The sequence below is a fragment of the Nuphar pumila genome, chromosome 5 (assembly GCF_984573655.1).
Source record: "Nuphar pumila chromosome 5, dmNupPumi1.hap1.1, whole genome shotgun sequence".
In the NCBI taxonomy this organism is placed as follows: Eukaryota; Viridiplantae; Streptophyta; class Magnoliopsida; order Nymphaeales; family Nymphaeaceae; genus Nuphar; species Nuphar pumila.
Window position 1 is genome coordinate 23,247,008 of NC_143253.1, and position 13,146 is coordinate 23,260,153.

Sequence of the window (13,146 nt, forward strand, 5' to 3'; positions counted from 1 at the left end):
AACCATAGTTACTCAATTTGCCATTTTTCAACCTTAAGAAAAAGAGATAACTAGGATTAAATTAAATTATTCCACTATTATTAATTTTTGAAAATTTAAATATGCTTAAAATAAAAAACTCTTTTCTATAGTTTTTGGAAGTTTTGAACCCCTTTTAATAATTTAAAAAAGGCTCTGTCCTTATTCTATAATTTTTGTTTTAACCAGATTGCTTTTCAATAAGTTTTAGGTACCTATCCATAATTTATTTTGTTACAGAACTACTTAGATTGAAAATAAACGCAAATCTAAGTACTAAAATGTAAACTAGGTATTAAAATGTAATTATCACAAATTCAATACCATTCAAGAAATAATAAAAAATCAGGCACTGAACAAGAAATAATTAATAACAAAAACTATTTTTTTTGCAAAAATCAGATACAAGGGATTTTCTGTAAAAAACCAAAACTCAAAGACCCTTTGAGGAAAAACAAAAAATACAACATTGTCTCTGTGAAACAATGTGTTGTAGGGTGTTTCTGTAAAACAGAATGCTCTGGGGTTTGTTCTAGAATTTTCAAAGATATCAGGCACCAATACTGAAAAACAAAATTTTTATATAAATACTTTAAAAAAGGGGAACCCGTTTAGGGTTTTCACTTCGATATTTCTAAGCAGAGAGAGAGAAATAGGAGGTGCAGCTGGAGTAGCATGCTTTCTTTGGCAAACCACCAGCGGACAACCTACAGTCGAACCACTACCTCACGTGGTGGTCCATAGCCTCTTTGGCACCCTTTTGCTAATGAGGACAACCGGAGGTAGGTTATATGTTCTCCCCGGAACACACATTGTAGCTACAGTGCGTGTTCCAGGGTCTCAACTGAGCACCGTACACCCTCGTACGTCTCGCAGGTGGGTGTACGGTGATGTACGACATGCCCGTACACCCCATTGAGCGCCACACGACGCTCAGTCGGGACCCCGAAACACGAACTGTAGCTACAATGTGTGTTCCAGGGAGAACACGCAACACCCCCTCTAAGTGACAACACAAGCCTCTTCACCGACCACTTATTGCGAGAGCCTCCTTTCGGAGATGCAGGCAACAACCCAGTGCTTTAGCAATCTCTGGCAAACCCCTTTCGAGCCTCTATTTTTTATTTGTGGTCTTCGCTCGATCGAAACAGAGAGGAAGGATTGAGAGAGAACAGAGGGTTGGGAGCATAGGGTGTTCGACCCTCTGCTTCTTCTCCTCCCTAATGTTGGAACAATGAGAGGGGAAAGTCATGGTGGCTCTTCCTCTCTCTCACTCTGTCTTCGTAAGGCAACCCTCTGCTCCTCCTATTTCTCTAGCTGAAAATCGAGGGGTCTCTACCCTCTCCCGACTGCACTGAGGGCTCCACCCTCGCCCCCTTAGGTTTGAGATCAGAACAAAGAGGGAAGGTCGCGATGGGTGGTTCTTCCTTCTTCTTCTGTCTCTTCCTCTCTGTATGCCAACAGAGGACTCCCCACTCCCTTTGTGTCCCTTTGTGTCCCTTTGTGTCTTTCTTCCTTTTCTGTCTCGATGAGGAAGTAGAGGGTTTTGACCCTCTACTTCTTCTCTTTGAGATTTGAACACAGAGAGGGGGAGCAAGCCTTTTTTTTTTGTTCTTGCTCTCTATAGACAGAGGACGAAAGTTCATCTATCGTACAAGAGATGGGCAAAGAGGGTGGCCGACCTCCGGTCGGTGACCCTGCATATCACCCGAAGGGTCACATCCCCAAAGAAGCCGAATCTACGCTAGATCAACAGATCCACACTCTCCCTTTTTTTCATATAGAATGTTGTGTACATGCACTAGTGACAAGCACATACACCCGATTATTGGCAAAATTGTGATAGTGGCAATGACAATCCTTGTCGAGCAACAACTCAGGCTCAGCAGTAACCCGAGCTCTGATACTACTAAAGGATCGGTGAAGTCTGATAACTGGAAAGGGTCAAATCGAGGAGGAGCACACTATTACGCTTTTGATCTCCTAGAATTGGAGTATTCACAACCTCTGCAAGTATTCACTCTTCTCTCTCTGATTTTTCTCTAGATTTGTTTTTGAATTATCTTTTCATAGAATGAAAGACTCTGTTATGTAAACCATGGGGCTGGACTTGTTTTCAATCCTTGGTGAAAGACTCTCCCTGATCCTCGAGAATCATAACTGTCATGCATGTGAGAATTATAATTTTAAAGTAATTGATGTTTTCCAAATACGTGCATGTAAAACTACTCGACGAAAGCGATCGCCAATGAAAAGCTCAGTTGAAGAAAGCATAAGGATATCTCTTGAGTATACTACAAACTACTTTCCATACGAGTTCTTGTAAACCATCTGAGCTTAACAAAGACAACCTCAAATAATCATTTCAGGCATCACCTCATGGGATGAAAGGTTCAAGAATATGTAGCCTCCACTTTTCGATGACAATTCTGATGGCATCACAACAGAGAATTGGCTTATGCAAGTAAAAAAATCTTTAGATGCCATTGAGTGTTCGAAAGATCAAAGGGTATGGATAGCAGTGTCGAACCTAACCAGCAATGTGGAGCACTGCTGGAGGACCATCTGAGACATTCTAAAGCGGGACACTTATTTGCCTTGGTCCACCTTTGTGAGGAGGTTATACAAGCAATTCTTTTCGAAGTATCAGTGAGTGGAGAAAGAGAAAAAATTCAGGAAGTTGAAGCAAGGGGATATGACTGTAGCCCAGTATACAACTTAATTTAACTCTCTTTCCCGTTTTGCCAAGTCCTTGGTGGCAAACAAGGAAGATAAATACATGCGTTTTGAGAAGGGATTGAGACTCAAAATTTTTGAGGTTGGTAAGGCCACAACAAATAAAGAAATACAGACGACTTGTAGACTACACTTCTAGGTATAAATTTTGGGAGTTGAGGATGAAAGAGAAGTCACAAGAAAAGAAAAAGCTTAGGACTGAAGAGAAGGCCAAATACAATGGAAGTGATATGGGTGAGTCATCTTGAAGAAAATTTTAGTATAAAGGGAAGTTTCAACAAGAGCACAAGAGGCACTACGGAGGTTAGACCAGTGGTCAGACCCAGGGTAAGCAAGTCAAGAATTCATGAGTCTAACAAGCTAAGAGGCAGAAAACTCAAAAGTCGGCCTACTCAGACAGTTCATGCAGGACTTGTAGACTTTTGAGGCATGAAGGCAGATAAGACCTAATGAATGTCAAGTCTTTCAACTGTCAGTAAATGGGTCACTATGCCAACGACTGCTCAAGGCCTGACCGAAGAAACAATGCAACCCCAAAGCAGAAACTCGTAGTACCATGTTGCGCATATGAGGTTGCTCTTCAAGAAGCCCATGCTAGTCCCAAGGTGGTTGAAGGTACACTCCTTATTTTTGGTATTTTAGCATATGTGTTATTTGACTCTAGAGATACACAGTTTTACCACTTCAACATCTGAGAAACGGTTACTAGTTTCGCCTTTACAGTTGACTGTTTCTTACTTGATAGAAACACTCATAGGAAAGTCCACTGTAGTGGACACTATATACAACAATTGCTTAGTAAAAGTAGAGAATTGTGAGTTGTCTGTGAATTTGTTGCAACTCGATTTCAAGAATATAGACGTTGTCCTTGGTATAGACTGACTGTCAGACCACCATGCCACTATTGATTGCAGAAGAAAGTGCGTTAATTTTTAAAACTCTCAGACTCTAACTTTCACATATCAGGGTGTTAGGAAACTACTCAAGCGGATGATCATGTCATGCATTGAATTTATGGCTTACATAAAGAATGATGCATTGAATTTATGGCTTACATAAAGACCAATGGAAGAGAAGACCTCACCATATCAGATGTGGACATAGATCGAGAATATGTAGATGGTTTTTTTTGAAAAAACTACAAGGTCTCCCTCCTGATCGAGAGATTGAGTTTATGATCGATTTCATTCTAAGAACAACACCAATTTAAAAAGCTATGGCCGGGTGAACTCTTGCAACCACTATCCATTCCTGTATTAAAGTAGGCATACATTATCATGAATTTTATCATGAGATTTTCTAAGACCAAAGAAGGACTGAATGCAATCTGGGTGATTGTCGATAGATTGACCAAGTCTGTACATTTTTTTGCATGCAAGATAATGTGTTCCTTCAATCACTTGGCTCGTCTCTTTATTAAGGAGAAAGTGAGATTGCACGGAGTGCCAAACTCTATTATATCGGGCAAAGATTCAACATTCACCTTCAAGTTTTGGCAAAGCGTTCAAGAAGCAATTGGGACTCAATTGAAGATGAGCACAACCTTTCATCCTCTGACAAACAGTCAATCCGAAATGACTATCAAATCATTGAAGAATATATTGCGAGCTTGTGCACTAGAGTATCATGACTCTTGACACGAGATTCTGCTATTAATGGAATTTACTTAATTATAACAATAATTTCGAGGCCAGTATTAATATGGCTCCCTACAAAGCTTTATATAGGAGACGTTGTAGAACACTTCTGTGTTGGGACCAAGTAGGTGAAAGAAAGACTTTAAGGTCTAAATTGGTTTGACAAATGGAGGAGGATATCAAATTCATCCGTGAAAGATTTCTAACAGCTCAGAGTCATCATAAAAGTTATGTCGATAAGAGGTGACGTGAGTTGGCGTTCGAGCAAGGTGACCATGTTTTCTTGAAGATATCACATTTTAAAAGAGTAATGATGTTCGAAAAGAAGGAAAAATTAAGTCCAAGATATATTGGACCCTTCAAATTTTTGAAAATGATAGGGTCTACAACCTATCGGTTGGCATTACCCCTATCGCTATCCAGGATACATAATATATTTCATGTATTCCTGTTAATGAAGTACATGCCAGATTCTTCACATATACTGGACATAGTAGAATCAATATTGGATATCCAAGAAGGCCTAGTTAGTAAGGAATCCACTAGATGAAACTCATGGGAAAAGATTGTTTTAACCAAATCCAACCTCTTTGATGTTTTCAACATGATCAAAATGGTAGGAATAAACTCTTGGATCATATTTTTTTGACCCTCTTGAAGCCACCAAGTCTCCAACTTGAAGGAACTCTTTTCGATGTGCCAACCCTCTCTCCATGTTATGCTAATGATGGCATGTTTCAACTAGGGGTGTCAATGTGTCGGGTTCGGCGGACGTAGGTGAAACCAGACTTGGACCAGATTTTCGGGTATGCTATCGGGTCCATACTCGAGTCTACTATAAGAGAAACCATACTCGGACCTCATAAGAACTGCATGAACCATACTCGGTAAAATAATATTTTTATCATTTCTACATTGAAAATTTGTGGGTCTTAATCGGAACTTGGGTCAGGCCCAAGTCTGGTATAAAATTTTACAAACTATACTCGGGTCTAGGTATTAATCGGACCTTCTGGTCCAAACTCAAGTCTTAGTCAGGTCTTTTTATTTATCACCGTACCTGGACCCTATAGGGTTTGGGACGAGTAAACCCGACCAGTTGACACTCCTAGTTCCAACACCGTGAATGGGTCTATAGAGGACCACATAACGTGATGTCCATGCACCATCTCTCAGGAGTAAAGAAACCGGTCAAGCCAGCCCGTATACATAAGTTAGTACAAAGGGTGAGGGCTTAGAAGTATCCTTTAAAAATATCATAATTGGGAATTCTCTAAAAAAATAACAGCGCCCCCTGGCAAATCCCCCTTTCACATCCCTCTTGACGAGGATCCCAAATATGATGTTTTATACTATTTTCATGAATTGTAAGCCATTGATTTTTACCATCTCAAAAGTGAAACCCCTAACAGTTATATACAACCATACCATGGGGTTTGAACTTGCAACGTCCCTACACAATGTGACGTACACTTACAGATCCTGCCTGATAAGTGGAGGCTCGGTTCGTTAAAAAATGAGATCTTATATTATATTAAACATGATAAAACCTTATAATGTAACTAACAAATCATGTTAAAACACATATGTACGGATAGGTTTACCATCTGATGACCAGGCCTATGAATACAAGAACGTGTACTACCCTAAGTATAAATTTTTCTAACTTCAGGGGGCTCCATATCCGTAGTGAAGTGACCCTTGGATTATGTTTCTCCAACATGTATGTCAGATTTTCCATGGATTGAAAAATCAATGGCCCCACAATGTGTCAAATCTAAAAAAACTGTAACTTCCTAAAAAAATACAATCTAAGGGTCAATTTTTGACTTTTTCATCATGAAAACAACTTCCTTGTGTGAGTTTTAAACAAATAACTACTATTGGAATCCAAAAGGTAACCAACATATATAATAAAGCTAATTGTAAATACAATCTAGTTATGCAAGTTGTTTTGACTCAATTTAACCTTGTAAATGTGTTCTAAATGCTCAAATTAGTGAGGAGCAACCCTCATATAATGTTTTTTTTATGAAAAAACCATGTTTTTTTGGGTAAAAAAAAAATTGAAGCATTTACTACTGTTCATTTTTGCATTGCCTGGAAAACATGTACATAAGTCCAGATTCTAGCTATTCAAAAGTCGCTTTCTACTAAAAACAATATGTAAATTACATTCATGGGGTCACTTAAACAAAATAAATAAATAAAAGTTTATATATATATATAAACCGTCCAACCAAAAAGTCCAAAATTTACAACCGATGATGATGGTGTTCCTTCTCTAACAATCAAGTGTTTCATGGAACAGATTTTACATATTAGGTTTTTATTATTTATTTAGTAAGCAACATGTTTTATATTATGGAATTTTGATATTCATTAAGCAACATGTTTTAGAAAAATATAGTACCATGATACCATATGGTGGTACACACTTGTGTTTAAATGAATCTAGCTACCAAATGACAAATCTAGCTGTAAAAATGTGCTTAACCATATTTAATACATCATAAGATCCTATTTTTGAGACAATAAAAATCAACCGCTCACAATTCATTACAATAAGGGTGGTCTCTAAATGGCATAAAACATCACATTTCAATTAACTTAGGAAGGTCAGATTTTGCAATGGGATCTTAGATGTATGTAAATTAAGTGTGTACCACAATATATATATATATATATATAGGCCCCCTTTTTGTGTTAGGTCTTATTAGGCCCTTTCAAAAATCGTAGTTTTAAGTATTTTTCTCACATCTATTACTGTAGATATGATCTATAGGTTTTGTTTAGTGTAAACCGGCTTTTGGATCGTCAGAATCTGACTTGCATACAGGTTTTTTCAATTATCCAAAATCAATGGCTATGAAGGTACCAGTTTTTTTTGGCTCATAAAAATATAGTTTTTGGTTGAAAAAACATTATCCAAGAGTCAATTCCCACTAAATTAAGCATGTAAACACATCTAATGGTTCAGATCTATCATAAAACACTTAAAATCAATGAATTAAGTGCAATTTTGATGAATGGTATTAGCTCCTCATCATTCACGGTTGGATTAGAACATAACCAAGCATAGCTGGACCTACGTTGGATAACACGATCAAGGCATTACTTATCTTTAAATAAAACTAAGTTTCCTGTTTCAAAAAATAAAAATAAAAACACTTTCACGGCATTGATGGCCGTGATAATCACTATAAGTTGAAAACGGGTTAGATCCAATAATTTGGAGGCTTTCTACTGCATGCATGTGTCCCCTCAAGGGGCGTTTGAGTCAAGGGATGCAACAGCCCGTAGAGACTTTTTTTTTTTTTTGGACCAAGAAGTTTTCGAAGGGGATAGATAGGGATGGCAGTGGACCAGGGTAGGGGGACAAGGTCTCCACCGTTGCCCCATCTCAAAATCTTACCCTCCATTCCCACCTCCATCACCGCACGGGTTTTGATTTTAACCTCCATCCCCGTTTCATGTCCATCCTTGGTTCATACGGGGTGAGGCGTGAAGGGCCCCTGTTTCCTTTCGGTCTACTGCTATCCGTAAAGAAGGATGAGCGGCGGGGCAAGACGGGGATCAGGCGGGAGAAAGCATAAGTCTATCCCTGCCTCCATTACTGCACCGGTTTTGATTTTAACCTTCATCCCCGCCTCCATCCCCATTTCATGTCCTTTATCCCGATCCAAACTGAGCGAGGCAGGGCAGGCTCGTTTCCCCAATCCACTGCCATCCCTAGGGACAAAGGCGTAGCTGGGGGGGGGGGGGCAGGACTGGGCCCAGTCCTGCCTCCCGAAACAGTTAAAAAAGATTTTTTTTTTTAAAAGCCCAGCCCTGATTTCATATGAAATAGATTTTTATCCATTTTTGTAGCCCAGCCCAGTCCTAGCCCAGCCCTGACTGCAGCAAATAGTTTGATTCGTCCATATGAAATAGATTTTTATTAATAATTGTAGCCATTTTTTATTTTATCTCAATTTTTTTTTGGGGGGACGCTGCCCCGAACCCCGACTATCACACATTTTTTTTTTGCTACATCCCTGTTTGCACCCCCCTCACATGAATCCTAGCTACGCCACTGCCTAGGGATAATCTCTAAGTGGGATCACCAACACTCAAGCACCAAAAGAGAGAGTCAAACCTGAAACGAAAGAGTCAGCCCTTCTTCCCGATGGGTTTAAAAGTCCGGTCATTTAAACGGTTAGCGGAGACTGTTTCAACGCTTTCACTGTGGGCCTCTGGCCACCACTTTGTCTCCTCATTGTTGGTTTGGAAAAACCAAGGGTGCGACTCATTCAAAACGAGTGCGTCCCATCCCTTTTGTCCACCTTATCAAACGTCACCTCAAGGATTCCTGCATCTGTCACAAAGGCTTTAGGGCTTGCACTTCATGCGTGCTTGGGTGAAAGGAAGATATCTTCTTTCGAAATAAATTGGAAATCATCTTCCAACCTAGCTGCGTCATGCAAAGATAACACTTCAGGCTTGCTGCTGCTGCTGATCATCTTATTGATCCTTTTAGCCCATTTAATTCACAGGGTTATTAGCTTGTGAATTTGAGGGTTGGTATCATCTCAGAAGTCAAAAACTTGTGGCGGTTGCTTGCTGTGACCACATTGATCTCTGATAATCACATTTTGAAGTGCAATAAATCTCATCTGAAGACACAGCCCCTCTCTCTCTCTCTCTCCTCCTTTGAAGTCTAAAACTCTTGATATTGGCACATAGGTTTCCTGGAAAGACCGATTAACATTCATCATTTGAAAAACACTTTTTCTGTTTTTTTGGTCCACCTTATTGTCTTTTGAAATTGAAAAATATTCATTCATTCTCATAAAAAAAAAAGAAATGGGTAAATATTTCGAACATTTGATCATGAAGCTTATTATTGTAATAACTTATGATTTAACCCGAGTTAGTAGATAACAGTGAAGGTTGGCCTTCCTCTCAATAAAAAAACAAAAAAAGAAAACATGAAGGTTGGCCTTTCTACATAATTAGGCTCTTCTACAGAATTAGAGGCAAACAATTGACCCCCAAAATTTTAGTGAAACAGAACACTGCGAATGGCAATGTGTTACTGTAACACATTACAGAGGGCGAATCTTCTGAATTAACTATTTTAATTAACTTTTTAAACACATGAACATTTGTCCAATTTTGAACTATCCCATAAAGTCAATATAAGACCAATCTGTGGGGTCACTGCAGTCTGCAAATGAATTTAGCAGCTCGTGATTCGACTCAAGTAGCTAGCAAGCCAAGCCGTTTAGCTTAAATGAGTTGAGCCCTGGTGTTGGAAGTGTAAACTTATGTTGTGTAGTGAATAAAAAAGTGTTGAGATTTTATAGGCAAAATAGGTATTTTTATAATGTAATACATGAAGTATGGGCATAAAAAAAATGTTAATGTGAACTTATTGTGTACGTTACACAAGGTAACTCAAGTAATTGTAATGGATATAGTGGGTCATGCGTCAAGTATAAAGTCATTGATATGACATTTGAGAAGTTATGAGTCCCTGAGTTATGTGACTTGAGACATGCAAGTAGTGTCATTAATGGCCATTAAGTCATTAAGATAAAAATTAGTATTTAGAGATGAGAAATAAAAGGGAGATTAAAAGTTGTCGTTAATTCATGACAGACGTGCAGAAATGACCCCAATTCTATATATACTTATGAGTTATATTTTTTAAGTACGAAGAGTATTCAATATATTGATGCTTTTCAGCGCTTATTTTTCTTAAGCCTTTCTCATGTGAGATTGTTACTTTTTGTCTTTCATTTGGCTCGGTTTGGCTTGGAAGAGCTTGTGTAGTCTCTCTCTCTCTATATATATATATATATATATATATATATATATATATATATATATATATATATATATATATATATATATATATATATATATATATATACACAACAACAACTACGCCTTCATCCCAAAACAATTGGGGTCAGCATATATATATATATATATATATATATATATATATATATATATATATATATATATATATATATATATATAACACAAAATGTTTTTACGTGAGTCGGCTTGTGTTTGGCTCATATCATTCAGGGGGAGTCGATCTCAGCTTGCTAAAACACGAGCATGAGCTAAGTCACGACTCACGAGCTCAATCCAGTGGTAAACGAGCAAGCCTGAATATACTCTGGTCTGTTCGGTTCGTTCAGCTCATTTTGTCACAAGTTTTTTTTTTTTCATTTTGATGAATCCAATGGAGAGAGAGAGAGACAGAGAGAGGCAGACTGCTGTTATGTAATGGGGGCACAATGAAGAAGTTTGGGGCCTAGCGACCGTAATTTAGGAAAGAGGATCAGGTCCAAGAAAACTGTCAAAGCCACCTTGGTTACTTTCCATCAAGAGGATGAACAACTCGCAAAACCTCAGACTGCTTCCTGTTTAGAGCAAATCTTTACCATTCATTTTCTAAATGGCTTATGTCATTCATCTAGAAGGTGAATGACATCAAAAAATCTTGTTGAGCCCATCTAGCTGGGAACCACATTTTTCGTTAGGTTTCGAGTGCCCATCATCTTCACGGTGGACGGCATCCAAGGTGCCTTTAAACAGTTTTCTGTCCAAGGTCCTGATCCACACTTTCTTGCAATTTAGTGTGATCTACAAAGCCTTGAATCTCTTGTTGGGGGCAACTATGTTGAACTCATATCAACTACCAACCTCTAGAATCTGAAACCCAGCTGAGAGAGAGAGATAGAGTTGGTAGATGCTGTGTTGATTTGACTTGGAAACCAAACAGAATTTTCAATCCTACTATTTAATTAATTATTGGCCCTCAAGCATATGCGTATACATATGTACATACGATCGACCTCTCCACGCTGCCCTTCAAAGAGATCACCAGCAACAATGGCCAGGAAGCAAGATGATGCACCTACATCTCCCTTCTTGGCACGGTTCCATGCAGACTTCTTCCGCGTCTCCATGGCCCTCGCCAGCCAAGCTGTCCTCTGGAGGACGCTCAGCTCGGGGTCATTCTCTGATCCATGGCCACCCATCTTCAACTCTATTATGGAGAAGATCTTCTGGCTTTTGGCAGCTCTGGTCCTGTGTTTCTCCTGCCTTGCCTACCTCTTCAAATCCATCTTTTACTTCAACATTGTCAAGGCCGAGTTTTTGGACCGCTGGAGGGTCAACTACCTCTTTGTACCATGGATTGCTGCCATCTTGCTCTTACAATGCGTCCTGCCCTCCAGATATGACCGTTGGAAGGGTGGTCACACTTGGGAGGGGCTAAGATTCTTCAACTGGCCGGGACATTTCAATTCCACCATTTCCAGGGTCTTTTGGTGCCTGTTCACTGTTCCAATATTGTTGCTAGAACTTAAGATCTACGGCCAGTGGTTCACTAAGGGCAAGCGTTTCTTGTCCACTGTGGCCAACCCTTCGACTCACCTGTCCTTAATCGGCAACTTCATCGCCGCCCAGACCGCGGCTCAGCTGGATTGGCTCGAACTCAGCTTGTTCATGTTTGCCATAGGCATCATACACTACGTCGTGGTGTTTATTACACTGTATCAGCGCCTTCCTTGCAATGGCTCGTTCCCGGCACAGCTAAGACCGGTGACCTTCCTGTCGATTGCCGCCCCTAGCATGGCATGCATAGCATGGGAGTCCATCTCCGGCAGCTTCGACTCTGGCTGCAAGATGTTGCACTTCCTCTCCCTCTTCCTCTTCACCTTGCTAGTAAAGTTCACTTACTGAAGTACTTTTATAAGCTCTTTTATTCTTAATTAATTAACAAGTATCACCACTTGTATTTGGGTTATAGGTTGTTAGGCCTACTCTTTTCATGAAAGCAATGAAGAGGTTCAATGCCACGTGGTGGGCGTATGTGTTCCCGGTAACAATGCTTGCACTGTCATCGGCTGAGTATGCAGAGGAAGTGCACACTGGCTTAGCTCATGCACTTAGAAGGACCGTATCTATGATTTCACTAGCTATGACTATGGGCTTGATCCTACTCACAGTTGTTCACAGAAAATCCATCTTTGTTAAGGATACGCTTCTCATTCCTCGCTCAAAAATTTTGCCAATGAATTCACCCTCTAGGACCATGGAGGAGCACGTTTCCCACCCAACCCTACCCTCCCTCCCTCTCTAAATGGAAAAGACAAAGGAGATTTAAGTGTAAAATGAAAATGGTCTCCTCTCAATTTACAATCACAAACTTTTTGAGTACAATCATGATAATGGTGGGGATACTTACATCACTTCCAGCTATTTGATGCATATTATCCATTTATTAAAGCATATATGTTATGCCATGTGTTCCTTGTAAGTTATACAACTGAATTTTGCAGAATAATAATTCGTAAACTAGTTTCACTTTTTCTTTTTAACATTTTCCCTTGATAAGAAATTGCAGCATGAAGCTTTAGAGTGGTCATATGCATGTAATATATATGATCACAATTACTATTGGTTGCCACGTAAGGCAGGGTGGTTCTGGGGCTTCATCCTAGGTTTTCCTGGTCATAAAAATAATTACTATTGACTGCCAAAGTGCATCATCTTTTGCTCTTTTATTTATTTTCAGTTTTGAATATTAATAGGCCCACAAGGGCTCCCAATACCTGGCTAGTTTAGTGGTTTAAGGAGTTTAACTCCTAGCATAGGCCCGGGGGCAGGGTTCCTACCCTCAGAGTGTGACACTGCTGACCACCATAGGTATGACAGGCTGAGCCTGCGCGACCAGGTCTTCGTGCAG

The 13,146-nt window shown here is 39.5% G+C and overlaps 1 protein-coding gene across 1 annotated transcript; it reads left to right on the forward strand.

Moving 5' to 3' along the window:
• The first annotated feature begins 11,285 nt into the window (after positions 1 to 11,285).
• LOC149837114 (S-type anion channel SLAH1-like) lies at positions 11,286 to 12,540 on the forward strand. The gene is made up of 3 exons (XM_090007969.1): positions 11,286 to 11,634; positions 11,695 to 12,122; positions 12,208 to 12,540. The coding sequence occupies exons 1-3, from the start codon at positions 11,286 to 11,288 to the stop codon at positions 12,538 to 12,540; spliced, it is 1,110 nt and encodes a 369-aa protein (XP_089864095.1).
• The last annotated feature ends 606 nt before the right edge of the window (positions 12,541 to 13,146 follow it).

Bases quoted from the DNA above. Each gene is read 5' to 3' on its own strand.
- LOC149837114 (XM_090007969.1), top strand. From the start codon at position 11,286: ATGGCCAGGAAGCAAGATGATGCACCTACATCTCCCTTCTTGGCACGG. The intron at 11,635-11,694 runs ATGACCGTTGGA...ACTGGCCGGGAC, and splicing joins ATGCGTCCTGCCCTCCAGAT to ATTTCAATTCCACCATTTCC. The intron at 12,123-12,207 runs GTAAAGTTCACT...TTTGGGTTATAG, and splicing joins TCTTCCTCTTCACCTTGCTA to GTTGTTAGGCCTACTCTTTT.